General features: G+C 44.7%; 2 protein-coding genes across 8 annotated transcripts; both read left to right on the plus strand.

Moving 5' to 3' along the window:
• The first annotated feature begins 278 nt into the window (after positions 1-278).
• On the plus strand, positions 279-13,236 carry LOC124196078 (box A-binding factor-like). 7 transcript variants are annotated; one of them, XM_046590880.1, is made up of 11 exons: positions 279-775; positions 1,191-1,971; positions 2,359-2,608; positions 2,793-3,345; positions 3,419-3,702; positions 4,500-4,762; positions 4,843-4,977; positions 10,820-10,925; positions 10,998-11,183; positions 11,283-11,580; positions 12,393-13,236. In XM_046590880.1, exons 2-11 carry the CDS (start codon positions 1,192-1,194, stop codon positions 12,517-12,519), a joined length of 2,982 nt encoding a protein of 993 aa, XP_046446836.1. In that variant the 5' UTR covers positions 279-775; position 1,191; the 3' UTR covers positions 12,520-13,236. The 7 variants fall into 7 exon arrangements, with proteins under 7 accessions (XP_046446836.1, XP_046446834.1, XP_046446838.1 ...); XM_046590878.1 differs by having other exon boundaries at positions 280-684; XM_046590882.1 differs by having other exon boundaries at positions 287-684; positions 3,419-3,675.
• A 144-nt stretch (positions 13,237-13,380) lies between these two features.
• On the plus strand, positions 13,381-24,830 carry LOC124196080 (transcription factor GATA-4-like). Its single transcript, XM_046590886.1, has 6 exons — positions 13,381-13,873; positions 17,877-18,650; positions 18,813-18,989; positions 22,756-22,928; positions 23,376-23,826; positions 23,938-24,830. Exons 2-6 carry the CDS (start codon positions 17,930-17,932, stop codon positions 24,303-24,305), a joined length of 1,890 nt encoding a protein of 629 aa, XP_046446842.1. The 5' UTR covers positions 13,381-13,873; positions 17,877-17,929; the 3' UTR covers positions 24,306-24,830.
• The last annotated feature ends 906 nt before the right edge of the window (positions 24,831-25,736 follow it).

The following is a 25,736-nucleotide window of genomic DNA, read 5'->3' on the forward strand; positions in this document are numbered from 1 at the left end:
ACATATTTACCTGGGCCGGCTTGCGATAGCGTCGTCACGGACACAACTTTCGATAAGAGAAGAAGAAACAGAGAGAAAGAGAGAGAGAAAAACCGTCCCAACAAATAAAAATTAAAAATTAAAAAAGACACTTGTCTCAAAGTCTTGTCAAAGCCTCTTGTATTCTTTTGGCGTCGTCTTCAACTTTAAAATTTTTTTCAAATGACATAATGATTTTTGTTTAGTCCCCCCACAAAAATTAGGAAATTGTACAACGTTGTCCGATGGCCATTTTGAAATGATCCTGGACGCCCCGCCGAGTGTGTCCCCAGGAACAAAGGAGGGTAGGGAGACGAAAAGGTGAGGGATCAGAGTCCGACTGGGCGGCCGCTCCACATTGCAACTCGGACGCGCGGAACCAACAGGCTGGTTCGTGCGGTACTACTATACAAGCCAGAGCGCAGAGTGCTGGGGCTTTTGTCGAGGGGAAGAAGAGAAAAAAAAAGGCTGGGCCACCACCACACGCAACTACAACCTTTTGCTTGAGTTGTGAACCGGCGGAGAGCCAGTTGGCAGCCGACTTTACTCACCTGTAGCAGCACAACTCGATCCGCCGGCCCGGCTGCCACTTTTGTTTTTTTTCTTTCGTCCAGCAGCAGCAACTTGTGTGTGGGTTTATTTAGCAGAACATCACAGCCGGAGAAGGTAAGAAGCCAACAACACAAGTTGATTGTCGATCTGTGACCGCAACTCGAGTCCTTCCGTTAGCGACTGCTGGCAGCGTGTATATATCAGAGTAAGCAGCAGCAATCTCCGGCAAACTATATCGTAGATGATGTTATCCACTTATCCCCCCACCTCTCACCTTGTTGTCTCTATTAGTGCCCACCTACCTACCTGTGGCCATTATCCGCTAGTATTATATCTCAGTTCAAAACTATACTGTTAAGACTAATCAACGGACACTGTTGATGTCGCCCAGTTTTAGTTCAGATAGAGTATCGCATGTCGACATCAGGTTATAGTCATCTGGTTATTTATTACATCCGACCAACCGCTATATCACCCGGGGGGTGCATCCCGTTTTTATTAATAAGACTATATCTGCGCTGCTGTCTAATCTAGCTAGCGATTCCAGGTTTAATTTTTATCGGTTCATTCTAACGTGTGCAATCAGTGAAGTGAATGTGTAACCTTGTTGGTCTTTTCAGAATGGAGAGTACCAACGAAAACAACGAGGAAAAAGTTAAACAAGAGGAACAACAAGAGGAGCAATCCAGCAGCAGTGCCAAACCATCTGAAGACAGTCAACCTGAGCAACCGGATGTCAAACCCACTCAAGTTGATCTCTCGGCCATTCCTCCGCTGGTGCATGTCACGGCCGAGGACGCAGTAGCAGTCGAACCCGATTCGACCGTGATCGAAAATCCCGTCAATTTGAAGGTGGAGGACGCCGCTATGAACGGAGCAGCGGAGGAAGAACAACAAGTAGAGCCAACGAGAAATCCGGATGGATCTCCTCCTGCTCCGGCCGAAACGACTGAACAGGAGCGCCAGCCGAGATCGTCTCCGCCACCGCTCACGCAGCACGTACGGACCATCACGCTGACGCCAGACTACCGCCAGTTGCACCAGAGTCAGGAGAACAATCAGCAGGAGACGGCCATGAGCGAGGGCCAGCAGCTGGCCAACGAAGGGAACACCGCGAATATCTACGTAGAAGAAGGAGCCGTCGATCCTGCCCAACAGGAGGCGACGGACAATGGCTCCTATTACCATCACTACGCCGAAGAGAACGGAGCCGGACAATCGGTCCGCTACCGAGAAATGGCTGACGACCACAAGACGGGATCGGTTCAACACACCACGGAGCTGCTGGATGCGGCTGCGGCGGAAGCCGGAGTCCCGACTGGTTACATCATGATGGAAGGTGAAGAAGACGACCAAGATGACCGGACATCCTATTTAGGCAGCCGTTTGGCCACTTTTCAGGTACATCTAACATTATTATCTTGATTGGATTCCGGTAAATCCGTTCGATTGAGGATTTCCCGGGTCACGAAAACAAAAACATTTCACTTGTCGTCCCAGTTTTGAGCGTGTATAAAGAAGACGATTATTTTCAGCTTGTCATTGAGTCCAGCCGTGATGTCACGGGGGAGACTTGGAAAGATAAGAGAAACAATTTTGACAGTGATGGGATTAGTTTGATAAGATCGGACATAAAAAGATGGATATTCCTTAAAGACATGCCATGTTTTTCCAAGTCCGTTTTGAAATACAAGAGGCCAGTTTTTGACTTTTGGAACGCTGGTGCGTTATTATTGACAGTCTGTGAGCTATTGTCGATTGACATTTGGTTTGTCCTGCGTGTTTTAGATGACGTTGGCTCGGCAGGTGGATCTGGAGGAAGGTGGTAACGGCGGAGGGCCGTCGGCCCATCACTCCCGCGACGAAGACGGCCACGCTTCGTCAGAGGCGGCCGACCACCAGCAACAACATCACCAGCAGCAGCAACAGCAGCATTCGGGCCAGCAAGTGTACAGTATGCTGACGCCCACGCGCTACATCATGCGATCCGACTTGTACAACCACAAAGGAGAGTTGGACGATTCCACTTACGACCCCAGTAAGTCAAATAAAACATTTGAACTTTGTCCTTGTGGTGGTTATTACACCATCGTGCGATTTTCACGCAACTTTTGAATATAGTTTTATTTTCTACCGCTAGATGGCCAGCGCTCGAATTTTTCCACCCCATTCTTTTTGAAATGTTGTAATAACAAATGTTTTCTTCTTCTCGTGTTGTGTAGGCGGTGAAGTGATGGTCACCGATGGCACAGTGGATAACTTTGGCAGCAATGTCATCCATGTCCACACGACTTCGCTCCAGCCGCTGCAGACGCTGCAATCGTTCACTTATCCGTCGTCGGACAGGCATTCGCCCAACTCGGCGGCCGCTGCGGCCGCTGCCGCCTACAACACGTCCGACGGCTACCAGTACCACCAAATCGGGAGCAATTCGAAGCTGCAGACCCAGCAAGAGACGTCGCACCATCACTACACTTCGCTGCTTTCGCACGGCGGCGGAGGATCATCGGGATCGTCGTCGGGCCGTCTGGTCGACCCGAGTCTCTACAGCAAACTCGAGGTGACTCCGTCGCAGTACAAGTCGACCCTGCACGGAGCCACCGCCCAGGTGTACAGCCACAACATCCCGTCGTCGTCGCCCAACCATTCCGGCGTCTACGACCACACGGCCACTTTGTACAGCGCCTCCAATCCGTCGCAGGGCGCCACCATCACTTACAATCCGTCCAATTCTTCCGGATTGTCCTCCTCTTCCGGCATCGTCATCGGATCTCAGTAAATTTCTACACAATCATTTTCAATCCATTCCAGGTGAATAATAATAACAATGAGGATTTTTGTTCGACAGTAAAATGGATGGGATCAATATTCAACTGCCATGGAACTCATCCGAATCACCGTTGGAATACAATTACGGATCTTACGGAATGGGCGGCGCAGGCTCGCTATCGCTGGACGTGTCGCCAACCGAGTTGAAATCCATGTCCGTCGGCGGGTATTCCGGCAATTATTCAACGGTCGGTGGCCAATTCACTTCGGTTAGTCCCGCGCCGAGTAATTCCTGGTACAGCCCATCCGACGGCAACGTTCACATCCTGCATACGGGTGAGATCCTGCGCAAAGTCGATCCAGGTCTGTGTGTCACGTCCAAATTTCGCCTATTCGACACAACAGAAAATTGTTTGGTTCAAATTTCACTCATATCCTCCCCTATAGACATAAGACATTCGTTAACTTTTTTAATCCATCGAGAGAGATGCCGATGATTTCGTCAGTTTTGTCTCAGTAGGGAAACCGCAAAAACAAAAGATACACGGCAAGGAACAACATCCCAAAGTTCTGCTGGTTATTTCTTGGCCGTCTCCTCTTTCTTTCTATCCGAAAAACATTAGGGAAACGTATAGTACACACACACACAAACACGAGTGATTTATAGCCCCTACTATACGGGATACACACACACACGCAGAAAAAGAAAACCACTTGGGTTAAAAAGGGAAAAAAAAAGGCGAAACGACGACGACGAAGAGATGGGCGGCGTGTTTTCTTTATTATTATTATTTCCCTCTCCTCCTTTTGGGGGTCCATCCTTTTCCGACTTGTTGACGATTTGCATGTGGGAGAGTGTTTTGTTGTTGCCGCCGCCACCACCACCACCACCGCCGCCTTCTTAGAGAGAGAGACGAGAGAGAAAAGGGATGATGTTGTCCAGAGTGATTTAGATGCAGGCCGTAATGGACGCTATATAGAATACAACTATAACTCTTCTTCTTCTTCTTTCTTCTTTCGATTGTTTTAAAATTCTTGATTCAAACATGCGCAAAGTACCCTCCCAAAACCCCAAACTATTTTTTTACTCCTTTTTATTTTGAAAGATAAATATGCGAAATGTTGATTTCATTCGAATTAATTTTTTCAACCCTTAACAGATGATCCGGCCATGTTGGAGGGCAGAGAATGCGCTAATTGTAGCGCAATTGCTACGCCTCTTTGGCGTCGCGACGGCAACAATCACTATTTGTGCAATGCTTGCGGTTTGTACAAGTTGACCAACGGGACCAATCGTCCGCCCGTCCGTCAACCGCCTTCCGGCGGCAACGGCAGCAACAGCGGCAACGGAATCGGCGGCCATCAGCCGCATCAAGCCAAGCGCTCTTCCGTCGGCAGCGCCGGCGGTGGCGGCGGGAGTTCGGTATATAAAATAATTTTCTTATCTATTCAAAGTACTATAATAACCTAAAAAAATTAACAAATTTTTTAAAACCATCACAGTCGAGCGGCAGTGGCAACCGGCGAGCCGGTCTGACCTGCTCCAACTGCAATACGTCGACGACGACTTTGTGGCGCCGCAACGCCAATGGCGAACCCGTCTGCAACGCCTGCGGACTCTACTTCAAACTGCACAATGTAAGTGTACCTCACAAATTCCAATTTGACCATGGCGATATTATGTAATATGCATATAGGCCTATATAGGACAGAGGGTTTTACCCGGCAGACATAGGCGGGCCGAAAGATTTTGATTTTGAAAAGGCGACAGAGAGAATCCTCATCATCAAATCATTAGTCACTTCTTCTGTCGATCGTTGGGTTAGATGCCCTTCCCAAACACCCAAAGGGCTCAACACCATAAGATGGAAAAAGATGATTATCATCACTAAATATAAAGACACGCTCGCGTCTCTATATAGCTCCAATAGGGACAAGCTAATAATTTGACTGGGATATGGTCATCGGGTTCAAAGTCTTTTGTCGTCGTCCATTTTCTTCTTCTTCTCGCCCGGCACGAGCCTTCATTCAATTTTGAATTACTTTTTCTTGATGGGAGGATGTGTATAGCGGCTGCTGGATGTGGTTGCGTGTTGGGCTTATTAGGGGGCTATTTGGTTGCGTGACTTTCTCGAAAAAATGGGAAATGTGGATATTTATAAATATACAGGACAGGTGGAGTTCATCGTCGTGGACTCCTCCCGACGAAAAAACAAAAGACAAAACAAGAAACTGAAAACCCGGCGACACTTTCCAGAAATGCATTTCAACCTTGGAGAAAATAACATAACGCCATCATCATCAACGACATCAAATCGATCAATCAAGATCATCAGAAATCTATAAAAACAAAACTCCCAATCCAACGTTTTATCGACAAATGCGAAAATAGAGTCTCGAATGGATAGAAAAATAACATACACGAATCTTTTTTTGAAAAGATATTTCGTCAGTTTAGTTTTTATTCCACAAACTGATTTGAATCTTTGGCGCGTGTGAGCTTTCGTCTGTTGCAGCTTTTAGAGTGGCTCATTTATGAAAAGAAAAAATTGACGACCAGAGAGAGTGGTCGTGATGATGAACGAGAGAAAAATCAGGAAATTGAACGTCTAACCCAATTGAGATTGAAACGACACGCAACGACGAATAATCGAATAACATATTGCTGTTTTCTACCTGTCACCTGACAACATAATTTTTAAGTATTTTGTCAAAGCAAAAAACGATCAATTCGATTGTTTTATTTATTATTTTTTAAAAATTATAGGCCTGTTATTTTTTAAAAAAAGAATCTACCGATAAAATTGAAACCAATTTTGCAACGCCGATTGCCATCCGTTAGAGAGGGTGGGTATCATGTCAGTCACGCGATTATTTCTTACCCTTGATCAGTTCGATAGAAAAATGCCACGTGAGCGGTTAACAAACATTCCTGATGGTATTTTTGGTGTTGTAACAACTTAAGTTGAAACATTTACGACTGGCAACTGGCGAAATGGATTGACCTGATTATAGGCCTGATTCTTTTTTGGTTTTTATTCATTCCTGGAATGGCGAGTGCGAGTAAGTTTTTGCTTTTGTTGCTTTTGTTTCTTGTTCTCTTCCCAATTTGGTTTGCAATTCCATAAAAGGCCCTTTGAATTTCCTACGCAACTCTCCCAAAATGAGTGACATGCAAGTTTATGTACACACATAACCATAGCATACCATTAGACTATAGCCTACGAGTATTCGATATCAGGTCGCCATTTTCCTCGTGGTCGCTGGGCCAATCAGAAAATTACTTTTTTCTTCTTTCTTGTTTGTTTTTGAGTAAATGCTGTCTCATTTACCATTGCGGTGGACGAATTTATAAAGTAATTATTCTAATGAGGTGAACTAGTCTTTGTGGTGTGTCTCAATTAAATTGCTGCTGCCAGGAAAACTTGAAATGGTCGACCATGAAAATGGAAGACATTCTTGTTTTCTTTTTCAATTCCTCTGCTCTTTTTTAAAATCCCAAACTTGCACATTAAAAATAATACATGTAGTACATTTTTAACTGAATTGTGTGCACGAGGAAGGGTTTTGTAAGCACAAAAACTGCCGACTAAATGGCGTAATATTTTGTCGTTCCTTTTTTTCCTTTTTAAAAATTCGTTTTTCTTTTCCGTCTTAATGGAGGTGTGTGCATGTCTATGAAGGCGACCGCATAGAAAACGAAAGAAAGTCATTTTGTTCGACACAGCCGCAAAAGAATCCCAACATCTATTTCTTCTTTCGACCCCTAAATAAACATATTAAAGAAAAAGACGAAATGGGCAGAGCGTCTGGTCTGTTTGAAAAAAAAGGCCCAGAAAAGTTTAAGGAGCGAGGCGACATCTTTCCGCGCTCTGCCCATCAGCCAACTCGTCGTCGACTCAATCTATTATAATAGGTCCAGCGTCCGTATCGCTGCCAACCATCGAAACAACAAGAACAAATACCTTGGAAAAGCCTCTCCCATATCAATCAATCAACATAGGGCAGTTCTTAATTTTTGTTCGGGTTTCTCTACGAGTTTTGTTTAATATTTTTGTTTGAACCTCTCAGACTTTTTTCTCGTTTTTCTCTGGCATCCTTCATCTTTTTCGGGGCTGATAAGACTAGTAGACCAATTTGGCCAAATTGTGCAATGTAGGAGGTCTCTCTAAACAAAAAGGGGCGGGAAGTTGAATCAGTGAGGATTAAAAACAAATTTGTCGATATCTAAGTGATTGGTGTGTTTGAAGGAAAATGGCGACGATGATTAGTATTAGGATGGGGAGTCAAATGATTCAATGCCAAAGATAAATCAGATAGAAAAAGAAAGTATTAGATAGTTTGGGGTCCATTATACGGATTATGTACGGTGGCAATGGCAGCTATAAATCCACTCGGCTACTTTTTATTCGTCCACTGTGGTATAGTAGTAGACCCTCTATCTATTATATCAACTTTACCGGTGACTTGTGTGTTTTGGGCGAGACGCCCGCCGCCATCGTTTTTTCTTTTCTTTTTCTTTCCTATTCTGTCCACTGCCGACCGCTGATTGTATTTTCTCGGTAATGATCAATAAATTCGCTGGCAGTCACGGCGGTGGCGGCGGGAAAAGCGACACAGGGAAATCAGCAGAGCTCTTTTTGTGTGTGTGTGTGTGTGCGCTTATTCGTTTTCTCTGCAGCTAGTTAGAAAAAAAGGGAAAAAGTCGTCGTCGTCCGTCGTCCGTCGTCGCCGGCTCATGGAAAAGATGAGGACGCGGGCGATCCTGAGGGGCGGCGGCGGCCACGGCAAAGTGGCTTTCCGTGTCCGGATACCGACGGATCGAATAATAAGAGACAGCTTTAGGGACGAGAAGAGAGAGAGAGAGAAAGAGAAAAAGTCCAGCACAGCATCTCAGCGTAGCTTCATTTGTTTCCCCATTTTGTTTGTTTTTATTTGGTTCTTTTTCGCCTTTTTTGTCTGTGTCGTATTCGTAATGCGTTTGAGATGAAGAACTGGCCGTACTCTTACTGCTGCTAAGCTACACACTGTCGCCGTTTTGAGAGTCGTTTTATGCTTCATTCACATGACAGAAGACAGTTGAGGAGGGAACCGACCGGTTATTCGCCGCATTTCGACACTCTTAATCGAATCTCTAGTCTTTCTTTTCCCTTTTCGTTTATTTCTTTTTCTTTTATTATTTGGCCAGAGTGTGGGCGAGACGACGACGTGATATGAAAGACCAGGAGACCCTCAGTCTCCGCACAGAAGGAAAATAAAACCAGTTTGAATTTTTCCCGAATTTTTGTCGAAAATTGAACCAATTTAGCGGATCATTATGTAGCCATCTTTCCGTCTTTCTCGAAGAAAAGAGTACATCTAAAGTGTCTTTTTTTGACGTGGTTTTGTCACTGCCAACTTTCTTTTCAAATGCCAATGTCATCAAAGTGATCCAGCAGCCACTCAGTGATGGGGTTGCCTAAAACTCGACAGAGAAACCGTAAAAAAGAACTTTTTTTTTAATAGCCAAGAGTATATTACCAACTGTCTGTGGTTCGTTAAGGAGCTCGTTAAGGAGCTCTTTTGCCAACCAAGCTGATTGCTGCCTTGCCCTGTCTGAAAATGAATGAATGATAGCCGGTGTCTATTTGCAACAACGTCCCAAAGTCCTCAGCGGGAAAAGAACTAAATTTGAAAATAGAAAAAAAAGATACGAATTTTGGTTGGTGTGAGGGACACAGAGTAAACTTGTTTAGTTTTTTTTTAAAGGGGGTTTTCCATTTCGTTTGGTTATTATTTTTTTTCTTTCCACCTCGTTTGTTGTTGTTGTTTGACTGATCAGCATGCGAATAGTGCTACACGTCACGCATATGGCCGGCTGCCGATAATATCCGCGTCGTGTAAAGTGCGTTGACATGGAGAGGAGTCGCCGAAAATAAACTTGCAGGAGCCCCGCCGTCGGGTAGTCTGTAAAATCTGGATAAGATTGGACATTTACGGAATACTAAAAAATATGAAGAACTGCACCAGGGTGCCAATGGGTTGGGCTTTTGTCATCTCTTGTAGCTACATTGCCAATCCATCGCTGAAATTTTGTGTGGCGGCGGTGTATTTTCGACTGTTAAAAGAATAACTGTTTCTCAGCGGTTTGATTATTTCGGTTTCGATTGAAATCATTCATTTTTCCATTGGAGGGGGGTACTTTCCATCATTGGAAAATTCTTGACATTAATTGAATTGCATCAGATTGGCAAATATTTATCATCCGTCATGTCTTTGAAAGTTGAATTTTTTAATTGAAAATCGCCAACGGATACCATGTCGTAATAGTGGCGGATGATTCAAACGATCCGTCATCTGGTTTTCCTTTTGATTTTGCGGTAATTTCGTTTCCTGTTGACTTTTGTTTGTGTGTGTTGCAGTGCGCCGTGATGGGAGGATTGCACTGGCGCCATTGTGTGTGTGTATAATATTCTGCCGCTGTTTGACCGCCACAGAGCCCCAACTGTAATAGCGCTGGCCAGTCAGGAGCTACTGCTGCTGCTGCGCTGGAATCAAAGAATGCGTGTCCCCGGTGGTGTATAATGGAATAAATGGCCCTCGTTATAAAAGCGCTGGTGCATGTACATATGTAAAAGGAATTCGAGAAGAAAAATGGAGGGGGAATGGAAAATAGCTCAGCGGGTCAGAGCATGTGTATCGGCGGCGACGGTGCTGGCGTCGCCGGTCTGGGGCCCCCTTTTTCTCTCTCTCTCTCTCTATTTCTTCGCCGTGTGTGTGTGTGTACAGCAGGAGAGGAGAAGACGAAGGAAAGAAGAAGAAGAAGCCTGCCAGCGCAGAGCTGGTGCTGGTCCATCCACTTAGAGCCGAAGCCAACAAGAGAAAAGAGAGACCGGGAGATTAATGGCGGCCATTAGGGCTCGTATCAAAATGGTCGGTCCGAGACAGTTATATAGACTCGGGAGTGATGGTGCCGTGGGTATGCGTCTATCCACACACAGGAGAAAGAAAGAAAGAAAAAAAAAAAAAAGCCCAGCTCGCGCCATAGCATCACCGGCATTGCTCCTCCTGTCCTAGCGCTTCCTGTATATTTACGTATACGACGCCAAAATGGCCGACGACGAACCTCGTCGTGAGACGACATCGACTAGACTATAGACTAGAAGACACCCCCGTAATTCTTTTTTTTTTCCTTTTTTCTTGGAAACAAAAAATAAAAAAAACAAACAAAACTTATGTCTGTCTAAAGACACCCAACCACAACCACCCCGCGTTTTATTTGACAGCGGGGGCCGGTCAATGTCATCATTTCAAAATTTTTCTTTTTGTATAGGGAGGGAGCGAGAAAGAATTTCGATGAAATGACAAAAAATTGATGGGGACGACTAAGGGTCTCAATATCGGTCACAAAACAAAAAAACAACTAAATTTTTTTAAAAAGTTTTTCAGTCATACATTAGAATAATAACGACGAAATTGATTTGTTGAATGCGGATGACAGGTGAGCCGACCGCTAGCCATGAAGAAGGAAGGCATCCAGACCCGTAAACGAAAGCCAAAAGCCGGAACTCCCAGTGGCGCCCCGACCGAAAAATCATCAAATAAAAGTAAATTTTCTTTCAATTCCAGCACCGAAAAGAAATGAATAACCCAAAAATTTTTGAAATTTTGATTCATAGGGTCGAAGAACAGCAACAACACATCTGGCGGCCAATTGATTCTTCAGCATCCCTCCGGATCGTCTGGATCGCAGTTGCATCAACAACATCACGCTCAACTAAACCAACACTACGAAGAGATGAAGCACGAACTGGGCGAGACGGACGATCACGAAATGACCACCATATCCAGTAATCACATATACCGTACTGTATTTTTTGAAATCATTAGCGATCAAGTGCTGCTGGCTGTATACTCGCATTCGATGAAACGTTATTTACAAATAATTCGGTTAACCACAACAGGCCAGATGTTGGGTGTGGGTGGTGCCAGCGCAGTGATTCACTACACCCCGACGGTGATCACATCGTCGTCGCTGACCGTCGGCAACGGCGGAGCCGTGGTCCTGATGGAACCATCCGGATTGATAACGACGGTGGCGAGCAACGGGGCAGAGGACGAGGACCAGCAGCAGCAGCATCACCACCATCATCATCATCATCAGGCCGATGGCGGGAACGACGAGGCCTCGGCCTCCAACAACGGCGATCACTCGCCCATCCATTTGCCTTCGACCACCTTCCTCAACACTCACATTAGCAAGTCAGTCAATAATCCTTTTAGCATTATCGTGTCGTGTGTGCTCCCCTTCTATTATACGGAGCTCGTAACCTAATCCCCCCACTCGACAATAGCGGAGGAATTAGTGTGTGTGGTGCACTACACTGATGTCGATATGCTGCAGTCCACTTTTTCTCTCTTGTCTGCTGCGCGTTGGATTCGATTTTTTGGTGGGAGGGAATCTGTCGTCCGTTTCGATTGTACAAATTGGGGAAATTGAAGAATCGGATGGCCAGTTAATGGCTTCCCAGCAGCTTTTTTTTCACGGTGCAGTTGATGGAACGAAACAAATGCTGTCGTATATCTTTTCGGATGATGATGACATCTATCCCCTATACATTCTAAAAGCATCCCGAGATTTAAACCAATGTTACGGGTCGCCAGCAACAACTAATGACAACGCATAAGTGGTTGATAATCAGCACACCTATACAGCTGCAACTTGAGTTAGGCTGCCATTTGCACGCGGTTCAGAATAATAACTATTTTATAAACGAAAAATCTGTCGGGTTATAAATCTAGTCGATATCTTTATTACACTTCCAGTGTAGAAATAATCTTTTCCATGTCTAAAAACTTCCAGAACTGGGAAAATGATACTTAATCCAATCACTCTAAATGGGTTAATGTATAACACTCAAGTTCCAATCTGATACAAAAAAAAAATGTTTATTGAAATCATATATTATCCTGCTAGATTTGCTTCGATTTGATTAAATATTTGTGAAGTAGACTGCATCATTGTTGATGATTTTTCTAATGGAATTATTGGAATTTGAATTTTCTGATTTCAGTTTGCCGCCATTGGAGCCGGTAGTGATGATGCACGGATCGACTCTGGTGACTCGAGGAGGATCGCCGATTGGCAACGACGTTGGATCCAACATCGTCATCCGCCAGTTTGAACGCCAAGTCGACTGATCCAACCCGCCCAAATCATCTTCTCCCATCTATAAATACGTATACCTCGTAACTATTTCCCATACTAACCGAACACTAACCAAGGCACCACACGTAATTGTAGCACATTGATCGCCTTATTCTGGTCGGTTGAACCAAACAAACAAGAAAAAACAAAGCACAAAAAAGTCAAATGGCAATCAATAAGGATTGCTTCTATTAACATTCGAGTTCATATTTTACACTCGAATTTGGGTAGTTAGGTATTCTGTCGTTGTAGGCTGTACTTACTACACGTCACTCGTATAGGCTAAATCATATTGATGCAAATATCACGTTCCTTGTTTAGCATTAATCCAATTGCAATCACGGTGTCGAATGGTGACTTATGCGGTATATGTTTATTATGCGGCGGCTGAGCGCAATATTTGAATTTCTTATTGTTGGAACTTCATTCGCCATGATAAATCTAAGCATTTATTACTAAAAGGGGAACTTGTAATTGTCATTTAAACCTACGTCACATGCATTTCGTCCTATGACTTTCATCTATTTCTTCCATACGTCCACTTAAGTCACGGCTCGCAATTAGTTGCGCAGTATATTATTGCATCCTCGTTTATTCATTCACATTCCCTTTTAACTGTCTAGTTGATTATTAGAGAAACTCATAAGCCATGTAACCATTATTATAGACTACTACTATGTGCAACTATACCAATATACCAAAGAAGAATTCTTTTTTTGTTCGGGGGCTCTTTGCCGGAAAAGTTCAAAAACAAAAAGAACGAACGAACGAACGAACGTAGATAATGTTAATTGATGTTTCCTCATTAACCTGTGGTACAACTTGAAAGTCGGACAAGAGTCGGCGCCATTTACCCGATTGACGGTATATATGAAGGTATGTACGGCACACGAGAGTTTAAGGAGACAATTGGAAAAGGGGGGGGGATCCACCCTCCTCCTCTGTGGACGACAAGGAAACAATCACCGCCACCGGTAAAGGAGTTGTCCTCCATGGCTGTAGGAAAATGAATGATGTATCCATCTAATATGTTGTGAATCGCACAGGATTGGTGGCGCTGGATCCAATGGCACTCTGACGGAGGTGGAGCCTCGAGTCTCCTCCCCGCAAAAGAAACGACCGCGACGAAACCAGCACCAGCCCCGAGTCCGACTTTGCTTCAGTGAGTCCCTCGGCGGCATCTCAAAGTGTGGCGTCTTGTGTTTGCTCTCCGTCTTGTCTCTTTCTCCAGCTCTTCATCGTCGTCGTCGTCGTCTGTTGCTGTTTATTTTTTTGGTTTTTTTCACGGTAGCCGAAAAAGAAGAAAAATAATCATCGACTGCATTTCAATCCATCGACCAATTTCCGGTAAGAAAAAAAAACTTGAAATCAAACATTTTTATTTTTCTTCTTGAGAGACTCTGGTTGTCGTGGAATTTGCCTTGTGTGACGTGCTTCTCTCTTTGTCGCACAGCATGTATACGTATGTAGTCCAGCATGCTCTGGCTGATTGCGGCTCTCACGTTTTGCTGATAGGAGAACAAGTTTGCGTCCATTAGAATTGAATGTTGACTATCGTCGTGCGTTTGTATTCCGCCGGTTTTTCATACTACATAAGAGTTGAGACGTTATTCAACCGCCTCTGGTTCAGAATTTTGATATTGGTTGCATAAACGATGCGTGCGTATATCTTATTATGCTGGTAGTTCATTCCGCCCGGAAGCGTAGAGCAGCTGATAAAATAGCGGCCTGTCATTAGCAATCAACTGGTCTAATCATTGATACATCCATGCAAATAATAACGTCCCGACCCGAGTCGTCCAACAAGTTATCTGCGCGATTAAGATATCGGTCCATCAAACAATTTTTAGGTTTTACAGCATTTCAGTCTAAATATTATGTTAAGCTTTAAGCGTCGTCGTCGAGTCTTGATTTGCATTTTGGTGTGGACCGCTACAACACGGATGAGGACCCGACGGCGCTCGGTGGAAAAAGATGAGGTCCGTTGACTTTGTGTTGCGTTGGGGATGATGGATCATTTGGAGCAGAGAGACGAGCTGTTGGACGATATTGGGAGACAGCAGGTGAGATTGTGATTCCTTTATAGTTTGGCTTTGGTCCTCCAAAAAGGCCGCTGAGCTGTCTGCCCAGCCTGGATGTGATGATGATGAAGAAGATTCCATCATCATTCAACTGTGTATGGGAAGGGGGGGGGGGAACGCGATGGGAGGGGTTGATGAGATGTTTATCACGAAGATCTCTCGCCGCTCGCGACACCAGCCATCGGGTTGAGGTTGACGCTGCTGCTGCTGCTGCTGCTCAACTGGGATGATGGCACGTGCCGGTCCAGCAGCAGCAGCTCACCACGGAATGAAACCGTTTCACAAGAGCCACGCCTCTTTCTGTCGCTCTCTAATCTCGACTCTTCTTTCTTTCTTGACTATTTTCCGCTCGAGGAATTTTTTCGAATTCTCCCCAATGTCGCGCGCAGCGGAGAAAATGTTCTTATTCCGCTATACACCGTGTGTGTTGTGTGTGTGTGTACACAAGGCGCAGGGTATCCCGTTCGGCAAACTACCAGCCATCGGATCTTATATAGAGGCGATGGCAAGACTAATTGGACTGATTGTATCAAAGCAGCAAAAAAGGTCGACGTCGACTTCAAAAAACTTTTTCAACTGCGGGTTGCTGGGTTGGGGGGGAGGGTGTCGGACACTGACGGCCATCTGGTGGCGACAACTCATCCGTCTTCTTCTTCTTCTTCCCAGCCAGTTTTTCTCCCCAAAAAGTCAATCAGTGACAAGTTCCAAGTCAATCAGCCCCTAAAATTCAATTTGGGACTTTGGTAGAAAAGAAGAAGAAGAAAAAAGAAACCCTTTTTCCTTCCCCTTGACTGCATCCCGTCGGCCTGATTATGTGCCCCATCACACGGGATCTTTTCCTTATATAGAAGTGACAGTCCTACCTTTTTCTCGACAAATAAAAAAAACCGGTAGTTGGAAAGAGAACGCGAATCATCCAACGAGAAGAACACATTTTTATATTTTTATGTTTTGCGGACCTTGTGTCGGTTGGATCAGGTGAGACTTTTCAACACCTCGTCGTCTCCCGTGTCGGCCTGTTATTTCACCCCCCAATCGTTACGCTGCCAGAACGGGGGGCTCCCAACATCTCATTGTCTTTGGTGGCGAGATACACGTCGAAACAAGAGAGAGAGAGAGAGCCGTCATCTTTTCTTTTTCCATATTTACTTGTTATCAGTTTGCTGGCAAAGGATCTGTACGTCGGTGCGAAGCGAACGCAGCTAAGAGAAAAGAGCGTCAGCAAACCCCCTCCCGAGACCCGTGCCACCATCAGATAGGATGATGATCAGTGTCAGAGCTAATGAGCTCACGGGATAAGATTAGATCGCGCGTACAGAGAGAGAAAGAAGAAGAAGAAGAAGACGACGACGACGACGACTAAGAACTTTTTTGTTTGTTTTTTTTTCGTATTTTTCCCACTTGGTGCCAACCTATAAATAGTGAAGTTTCCTGGCTCTTTTCCTCGCTGTACACCTCCCCGTCACCCGAAACGCATAACATTTCATAAGTAGAAGTATCTATCTGAATATATGAAATGTTATATATTCTTTCGCGATGATGATGATTGGAATGTCGACGACGGAGAGGGCCGCTGCTAGCGCAGCAACGAGATAAGAAGAAGAAAACTTGGGAGCAACACATTCCGTCCCGAATAACAGGCAAACCAAACACACAGGGGCCGACTCCCTACGTGTGAGTGTGTAGTAGGGCCTACACACAGAGAGACATACTCCCGAATAACTTCATATATTTATACATGGATATAATGTTGGAAAGGAGAGAGAGAGAGATGTCACTTGTCTACAGACGATGATGAGTCGCATCGCTCCTCTCCGCCCATTTCTTTTTTCTCTTCTTCCTTCTTACTTCCTCTCACGTTTTTCTTTGCTGCCCGTCGAAAAATATGCCGGCCTGTAAATAATTAAAAACATTTTCGGTTTTAGACACAAAAAATCCCGGAACGGGAAAAAAAGAGCGAAAAAATGTTCATTGAATTTTGATGGAAAATGAAGAAATAACAAAAACAGTTCACGGACTGTGTGTTGTCTCAAGTTACACACGACAAAACCTCACACGGGTTAGGAGGAGGGGGGGACTAGCTAGACAAACAGCAGCCATTATTGTCCCAATAAATTGAGAGCGTTGCCGGGAGCCGTGTTAAATTTTAACGGCCGTCTAGTCGTAATTCATCGCAGACAAAGTTTGTTGCCTTTAGTTGCGGCTGGGGGGGGTTCTCTCTCTCTGCGTCACATGTTGTGTTACCCGTACAATGTGCGCGGCCTCATTTTGCATCGGACGCATTTTGCCGTAGACATATGCGTGACCGCATCGTCTTCTTGTGTCGGTTAATGATGCGCGAGGACGACAACAAGTTTGACCCCCCGCCGTCACCTCCAGACCCGACCAGACCCGCGCGTCCGCCACTTTGAAAAAGCGCAAACTTCTCTCAAAAATTTGTGACAACTCTTTTTCTTTTTGAACCCCTTTTGCGGTTTTTCCGGCCCATCTGCTGTCGAGCTTTTTGTCTAGGCTTCGCGAATGGCGGATCGGAAAAAGGGCCGGGCCCTGGTTGCAAACTGCGGTACGCGTAGCACTTCCGTTGATTTATTAGCCTCTTTGAGACTGTGTTTGTGTGTATGTGTCTAGTTTAGCTCGTTGTGCAAAACAGGATTTGCACCCAGCTGAGAAATGTAGCACCCTTGTTGGCCAACCACAAACACTTGAGCGTGTTAGCCCTATGGATCGATTTGTATTTAACTGGGCGATTGGACCAACGGGGGACGAAATTGGAGGTTTGATGAACTCGTCGATTGATGTCAAAAAGTTAAGATAATGGGCCATAACACTGTCGCTGTTATGGGCGAGCAGATTAGGCTATTTCGGTGTCGGGGGAGTAGCCAAAAAGGCCCCCGCGCAGTCGTCATCTTATCCCAATCGCCAAGTGTTGTAATGGCGACACACGATATGATGTGATAACTTTGTAGCTTTTTCTTCAAAAAAATCGAGATATTGACGCAATCCACCACAACGTCGATTTCGTCTTGTGTTAGATTAAACACTTTACACGGCAATAACTTGTGCTGGCCAGCAGCAGCAGCTTCGAGCCAGTTTCTCCATCTCTTTCCTAATATGCACTTTACCTCCCCTCATTAGAATTCAAGTAGATATTACCCATTTTTATTTACATTTGATGTTTCTGGCCAGTTAATTTTACCAATCTAGACTTTTATACTTGTTTTATAATAGACGTTATTTATAGGCCACAATTTTTTTTCCTTCTCCAATAGATTTGTCCTGAATAAATCAAACCGAATCGACAGCTGGATCGTCGGGCCGCATCATGTTTCATCATCACCATCAAAACCTTCCGTCCCATCACCACGGGGGGAATCCCAATTCGGCTGGAGGTGGTGGGGGTGGCGGAAATGTGAGTCCGTCGACGGCCGACCAGCAGCATCACAATTATTTGGCCTACATGAGCGGGCGAGCTGCGGCGGCCGCTGCAGCCGTTGCCGTGGCAGCGGCAGGATCCAGCGGAAGCCTAGCCAATACGGGCTCATCCGGCGGGGCTTCGTCGAGCATGTTGACGGCGACGGCGGCCGGATCCAGCGGGAGTAGCAGTATTGGCAGTCCGTCTGGCGGCGGAGTGAATCATTTGAACGGCCACAATTCGGGCGGATGGGCCTCGACCGATCACATGGGCAGCCCCAGTGCTTCAATGTTTCATCCATCAGCTTCAGCCTACAATTCATCCGTCATGTCCGGAAGGTTGGCCTTCTCCTCTTCGTCCGGTTCGACTTCAGCCGCCATCACCAGTTCGTCCTCTTCCGGCGGCATTTGCTCCTCATCGTCGCCATCCAGCGCTGGAATGATCAGTTCGCGCGATTACAACAGCAACAACAACAACAACAACACCGGCGGAGGTGGTGGCGGCGGCACTGGTTCGTCGTCTACAACTCCCGTCGGGGTTTCAGCCGCTTCATCCATTCATTCGGCCGCCTACTCGACCATGTCCATGGCTCTTCCGGCGGCAGCGGCTGCTGCCCTCAGTTCCACCGCAGGTAATCCAGCTACAAATTTTATTTCAATGAGTAGACAATTCCCAGTTCAAAAAGAAGTCTAGGCCTAGCACGAAATGTTTAGCCGAAAGAAATGATGTTACAAGTGTTTTCTCAATTTACTAAACCAACTGGACTTCTCTTGCGGTTGGAAAAAATTGACAGCTTCGAGTGGCTTCGGCGCCTATTCCGCCTACCACCACCATCACCACGCAGCGGCAGCGGCTGCAGCCGCCGCCGCCGCAGCCGCCGCCAACCTGTCGCCCTGGACTCGAGGAGCCTATCACCATCCGCACGACGGCTCGTTCCACCATCAAAGCTTCCAGCACCACTCTTCCTACGGTAAACACAATTCATCCATTGCCTAATATATTTGCCTATATTTGATCGTCAAGTGTCTATTGGCTCTATGGGAGTCTCTACGTAAAACGATAATATTTCAAAGTCGTAAAACTCCCAGGCTTTGGATCACCGCAAATGCGTAACAAAGTGGGACAAGCCAAGATCCATTTTCGCCTATATATGGCCGTAAAAAAGAGAGAGAGAGAGAGAGATTCCCGTTTGGCGGCCTTTTTCCTCCCTTTTAGTCTGGTCGGTGTTTAATTGTTATCTTATGGGCCGTTACGGATATGTATAGGGAGAAGAAGTTTGGGATAAAGTCGAGATGAGATTGTAATGGTGGCAGTTTATTTTGTTGGGTGACGTTTGATGCCGTGATGTGATGGGTACAGGGGCCAAAAAAGATCCGGAATGATTTGAATACTCTAATAACAATTTTGGATTTGGCGCCATGTACGTCTGCGGTTGGAAGTTCGGCGTGTAAAATTTCCAGTTTTTTTTTTGCCTGGCTCTCCTGCGCTCTTGAAGGGGACGACGATGATTCATTTTGAATTTTGATGATGGCGGATATACTGCGCCGTGTCCACTCGTCATGCGGTGAAAGGTGCAGAGTTGACAAAGCGCGGGAACCGGTCTCGATTCAGTTTTCTTGACGGACTCTTAAGAAAGAACAAGAACGAAAAAACCCAGAAAAATTTGCCATGTCGGATTCAGGCGTTTGTCAGACCATATTGAAACGGAAACCCAACGTGAGAATTAGAAAGAGGTGGACGCCAGTCGCCGTATATTATTATTTCAAGAAGGAACCAACCAGCAACAAGGGGGGAGAGACTGGGCATGGATGGGGGTGGGTGGTAAAGGAAGGAAGGATATATAATCGACGACGGCGCGGTTGAGAGAGAGAGATGCTATTAGATCCGAGATAGCCATCGCCTACTTAGCTGACGAACAGCGAAACAATCTTATCGCTTCAAAGTGATCGTCCCGCCGCGACGACCTGAACCCAGAACCGACCGCGCGACAAAGAAAAAACAAAACTTTTTGTTTCTTTTCTTTTTCGTCTTTTTAAGAAAGTAAAGAAAAAAAAAAGGATTCTCTCCTGTTTTTAGTGTGTTCGAAAAAAGAAGAAAAAAAAGGCGGTCAAACCGGAACCATTATAGGTATATATATATATATATATATACCATCTATTAAAAAGTTTAGGGGACAGCTAACAATCCTCTCGCGTCGTGCACCACACAAAAAGAAGAAGAAGAAATAACTGGAAAATCGACTATTGTTGCGAGTCTCTTTTTTCCACCCTCCTTTTTGTCTGCGGTTGAAAAGTACCCGCTGATTTTCAAATGAGGAAAAGCTCATTAGTCATTGAGCAGAAATCGACTCTTGTTCCATTTGCCAAATCGGCACTCAATCATTCCACCGGAATAATATAAAAGCCGGATGGAATTATTTTTTAAAAAAAGTTCGCGATTTGTATACGACGACTAAATATCCGCCGGGCTTTATTTAAAAAAAAAAGGGGCTCAGACTGCACTTGAACGCTAGTCGATTTTGTTATGACACTATAGTCACTCTCTGCTGTGTGGGCAATTTTTCTGCATCGTCCTGAAAGCTGGTGTGTGTTTGTTGTGAGTGCCGATGATGTACGCGAGGCCGGAAAAGAATTCCAATCGAGTAGAAAGGCGTATTATTTAGTAAACACTTCTTCTTCTTCTTCTGCTTGTGTGTGTGTGTGTCTGTTGTTGTTTTCTAGAAGAAGAAGAAGAATAAAGAGCACCTCTCCACTTTTGCCCATGTGAAAGCTTGTGGCTGCTGCTGCTGTTGCTGCTGCTGTTGGAATCCGGCACTTGACCGTGATGAAGCGGGACCGGTCTGTACGGCTGGCGACGCCGCCGCCGCCGCAACAGCAGCCACCGCCGCCAAATGTCTGGTGTGTGTTGTAGCAGCAGTCCAAGAGTGTAGAAGAAGAAGAAGAAGAAGAAAGCTTTTTTTTCTCTTCTGCTCCATCTCCCAGCAGATATATTATGCAAGACAAATTCCCCTTCTATGTCTCTCGCTCATGTTAGTGTAGCGGGGAGAGAAAAGTGCTGGTCTTCTTGCGCTCTATTTGGCTCTTAAAAAAGCTGGAAAAGCCAAAGCTGTTGAGCGTCTTGAACCGGCCAAATAAAAAAAAAAGAAAGAGGCAAAACGCCATGCACGCAATATAAAGCAGCAGCAGCAGCAGCGTATTCTGGTTCTCTGTTTCTTGTCTCTCTTGTGCCCATACTGTTTAGTTTTCAAACATCTTGTTCTTCTATAAATTCTTGTGCGCCCGACATTCTCTCCCTTACGAATTTCCCGTTGATTGATGCCGTCAGAGGGACCCCGTTAATTAAAGGGATCGATTAAGACCGAGACAAATATTACTGGCTGGTTATTTTAAAAACCAAAACGAGTTGAGACACATTTCTAGTGTTTCTAAGATTTGTCAAATGGCGAAATGTGGAGTGAGTATATCGACACATTCACTCGACTCACTTGTGGAGACTGTGGGAAAATTCGGTTGGCCGCAATCCCGGCAGTAATCAGTCCGTATATTCTACAGGTCGCGGGCGCGCTATTATCCGCTTCCATTCCGAGTCGAGTGTGTGTGTGTACCTCCTAAGAGAAATCAATCAATGAGGGGGGGTCGATTTGTCAGCTGATGGGAACGACCAAAGAGAATAAGAAACAAAAAAAAGGGAAACAACAACAACAAAATGGGAAAGGCAAAAAAGGAGACTTGTGTGTGTGTGTGAGAGCTTTATATACGGGAGACAATGTTGTCGATGAAAGCATTGGAGCCAGTACGACTGGAAAACTATGGCAGACGAGAGAGAAAGAGGTTCAGCCAGCTTGTGTTGTTTTTCTCCTTTTTGTTTCTTTTTTTTTTCTGTGTCCGTCCCCTTGGCTGTCCTTCTTTGTGGCTGCTGATGGATGGTGGGCTGTCCGGCAGCGGATGGTTATCTCTCGTTTCCACCTGAGTGTATGTGTGTGGTGTAGCACAAAACGCACACAGACAAAAAGTCTCCGTCGCCACACGGTTTTCACCTTATAGGCTGATACCTTCTCTCTTTCTTTTTTCTTTTTTTAAGTTTTTTTGATTTTTAAAATTTAATTTTCCCCCTTTTTTCTTCTTCTTCTTCTCGGAAAATTTAAATTTGAAAATGACCCAAAGCGACTAATCCCCGGGAATTTTACGACTGCATCCAGTAGGTGGTGGTAGTAGCTTTAGTAGCGTTCTAATCTCTCGCTATAAGATATTAACCCGAATGAAATGGCTTATTTGATTGCGTGTTATTGGCTGCTGCCGGCGTCCCTTGCGTGTGTTTTTCTTTTGCCGAGCCGATAGTTAACGAGACTCGAACGATCGCTTCTCTTTTTTCTTCTTTCTTTCTTTCTCTCATTTTCCTGGAAAGTTCATTTCTTTTTCTATAGGCCTTAAACCATCCGTCACCATATAGTAATGACTGCCCTCCCCTCCGCTTCGGATCACTCCCTCCCTAATTACATCGTTGCCAAAGTATGATGGACTCGTTTCCGCCCCATCACTTTTTTTTTTTCACGTGAACGAAAAAAATTTCTTTCGCTTCGTTATAACTGGCTAACCATACACCACCAATCACGTAACGAAGAAAAAAATTTATTCCTGGTGGTGGCTTTTTTTTTCATGGCAAGATTTAAATCTATTGGCGCTCATCCCAAGTGGAAATTCAAATTGTAAATGTCAATTGTTTTAATTTGTTTACAGTGGAAGATGCGTCGAGTTATTTGGAGGGTCGAGAATGCGTCAATTGCGGCTCGATTTCGACGCCGTTGTGGCGTCGCGACGGCACCGGCCATTACTTGTGCAACGCTTGCGGACTCTACCACAAGATGAACAACGGAATCAATCGACCCCTACTGAAGCCTCCACGCCGACTGGTGCGTTTTTTTCTTTTTCTTTTTAACCCCCTTTTAAAAACTAATAATAAATGTACACGATTTTCACATTTGCCAAAAAAAAAAGATATATGCGGGCAAGGGCCCTGTCGACTGTATGGGAAAAGCCTTTCCTTTTTTGATTACGTCATCTCGCTCTTAAGTTTTATTTTTTAATAAGATCGACTCTCAAGGACTTTTTGATCCATTCAATGCGGCAATGTTTCATCGTCGTGTGGCATCATACTACCTTCTTTTCTCTTTCATTTGCAATCACGGGAAATTGTTTTTTTCTTTTTCCCCGATTCAATTATGAATTATTCAATGGCGATTTCTTCAGGGAGGGATAACGTTCGATCCACCTCGAATATTACGACAAACTGAATCAATATTGCGTGTCTAACCGAATGATGTTTTTTTTTCAAACTCTCGCCTTTTTCTATCACGCAGAGCGCCACCAGGCGGTTGGGATTGTGCTGCACCAACTGCGGGACGACGACGACGACCCTGTGGCGTCGCAACGCGGAGGGAGAGCCGGTCTGCAACGCTTGCGGACTGTACCACAAACTGCACGGCGTCAACCGTCCGCTGGCCATGCGCAAGGACGGCATTCAAACGCGCAAGCGCAAACCCAAGAGCAATTCGGCGGCGGCGGCGGCTGCGGCGGCTGTTGCGGCGGCGGCGGCAGCCAATCACACGAATTCGGTAGCTGCGGGAGCGGCCTCGATGGATCACCAGCACTCTAGCAGCATTGGCGGAGGCATTAGTTCACACCACCACCACCACCACCATCCTCACCAGCACAACGGCTCGTCGTCGTCGTCGTCATCGAATCACTTGATTGGCGGAATGAAAATCGACCGGATGCAGTCGGACTTGCATTCGAAATCGACCGAGCGAGGTATGATTTCCCGACAATGGCCATTTGAAATCATTTCGTGACTTTCGTGTAGCAGCGAACTAATTTATTCTGAACCTCCCTTTTGGGTCTCTGCCGGCTCTGTCAATGCAGATTTACTGTCTTCCTCAATGAACCACACGGCTGATGCCGGCCAGCAACAACAGCAGCAGCAGCAACAACAGGTCCGGCTCCACCACGGCCACGGCCCGATGAGTCACCACCAGCACCACTATTTCGGAGCGGCAGCCAAGAGTTTGAATTTTCCGTCTGTCCACCATCCGCATCACCAGTCGGCGGCCGGGGCGGCGCTGGGTGTCCAGCATTCGCATCACTTTGCCGTCTCATCGCCGCATCATCACCAGACTTATATCAAACAAGAGGCTAGCGCCACCAACCATCTCAATGCTTTTTACGACAACTTTGTCAGCATGACCGGCGGCTCCGCTCCTCATCAGACGCTGACGACAAAATTGGCTTAATCAATGTGCAATCAACCCTATTATTATTACATATTATATTCGAAGAAACAAACAAAAAAAACACAAAAACACAAAAATTATCAAGAATTTTCTCTTTTTTCCCCCTTGAAATATTTAAAATAATAATAAAAAGCTTGTTTTTTTTCTTTTTACTTTTGTTTTTTTTGTGGTCAAAATTGAAAAAGATTAGTAGCTAGAAAATCAATTGTGACAACTGGGGGGAATGGGAATATGTTGTTTATTATATCACTGGTTGCGTTCGTTGTTTCCTTCTTCGTTCTTTCTGATTTGCGGTTATAATATTGTCCTTTTTTTTAAATTTGAATACCGATAAATCTTAGAAAACGATGCAAAAGTTGGTTCATATACATAAATGTATTTCAAAAAATCTGTCTGGTTGTTGTTTTTTTGGTGTACTTCTTCGATTTGTGACTTGTTGGTGGATGATTTGCTGCTTTCATGGCAAAATCGTGCAAAAATATTTCGTTTTCACGTTCGGTGTAACCAATAAATATGTAAATCTAATGTGACCTCGTTTCTTTGAAGCTGAAAATGTTTCCGTTTGCCTTACCCTAATCAAATGTAATGGCATGCCCTTTGTGAGACCGTCTTTGTCGGACTCTTTGTGGTATTTCCGAGATATGAGTCAAGAATATTTTTAACCGGTTTAATAAATTAATTAAGAGGTAAGTTAATAAGTAACAGAATCAAATTTGTTATGGTTTTGCTCCTATTAGTTATTGAAATAATAATAAATTCTAACCATACCTCGTAACAAAGCACTATGTTGGAGGTGATTGACAATTTCGAACTTGTATTAAATTTAGTGCAAAATTTGTGTGTTGAAGCAGTGATGATTTGCAATGGATTATAGACTATTTCAAGGTGTCGTTCGGCGTGTGATCAATATACAAGAACCCACTCTTTCCTTTATTAGTTATATGAATGACGTTATCTGGATAAATCCATTCAAATTTTCAAGATCACGACGAGCATGGAAAGTAGCCTAAGCAACTTTTTCTAGCGCTTCTTCGAGTCTTTCAAATTGCTCTGGAACTGTCATGTGGTGTTAACATCATCGTACAAATTTGTGAATTGAAACGTATTCGTACGTAAGACCCTCTGTGACAAAGATGACCTACTCTGATTATCTCTCTTTAGTCTTTTCTCATGAACAAACAACAAACCGTTACTAAAAAATGTTTAATAATACCGATGCACTATTCAGGAAACCATTTTCTCCTTTAAAGAAATAATATTAAATGAAAGCTCATGTTGTTGACATGACCTTGGATTGAATTTATGTTTATTATTACACGTACAGTATTTGCATTAAACTCATTTACAACATTCAGGTAACTATAAAGTAGTACAAACCGATGTTGAAATTTGAAAAATGTGTGTTCCTACTTGCTATTTTTACTTTAAGAA

Source organism: Daphnia pulex, chromosome 6 (genome assembly GCF_021134715.1).
Source record: "Daphnia pulex isolate KAP4 chromosome 6, ASM2113471v1".
In the NCBI taxonomy this organism is placed as follows: domain Eukaryota; kingdom Metazoa; phylum Arthropoda; class Branchiopoda; order Diplostraca; family Daphniidae; genus Daphnia; species Daphnia pulex.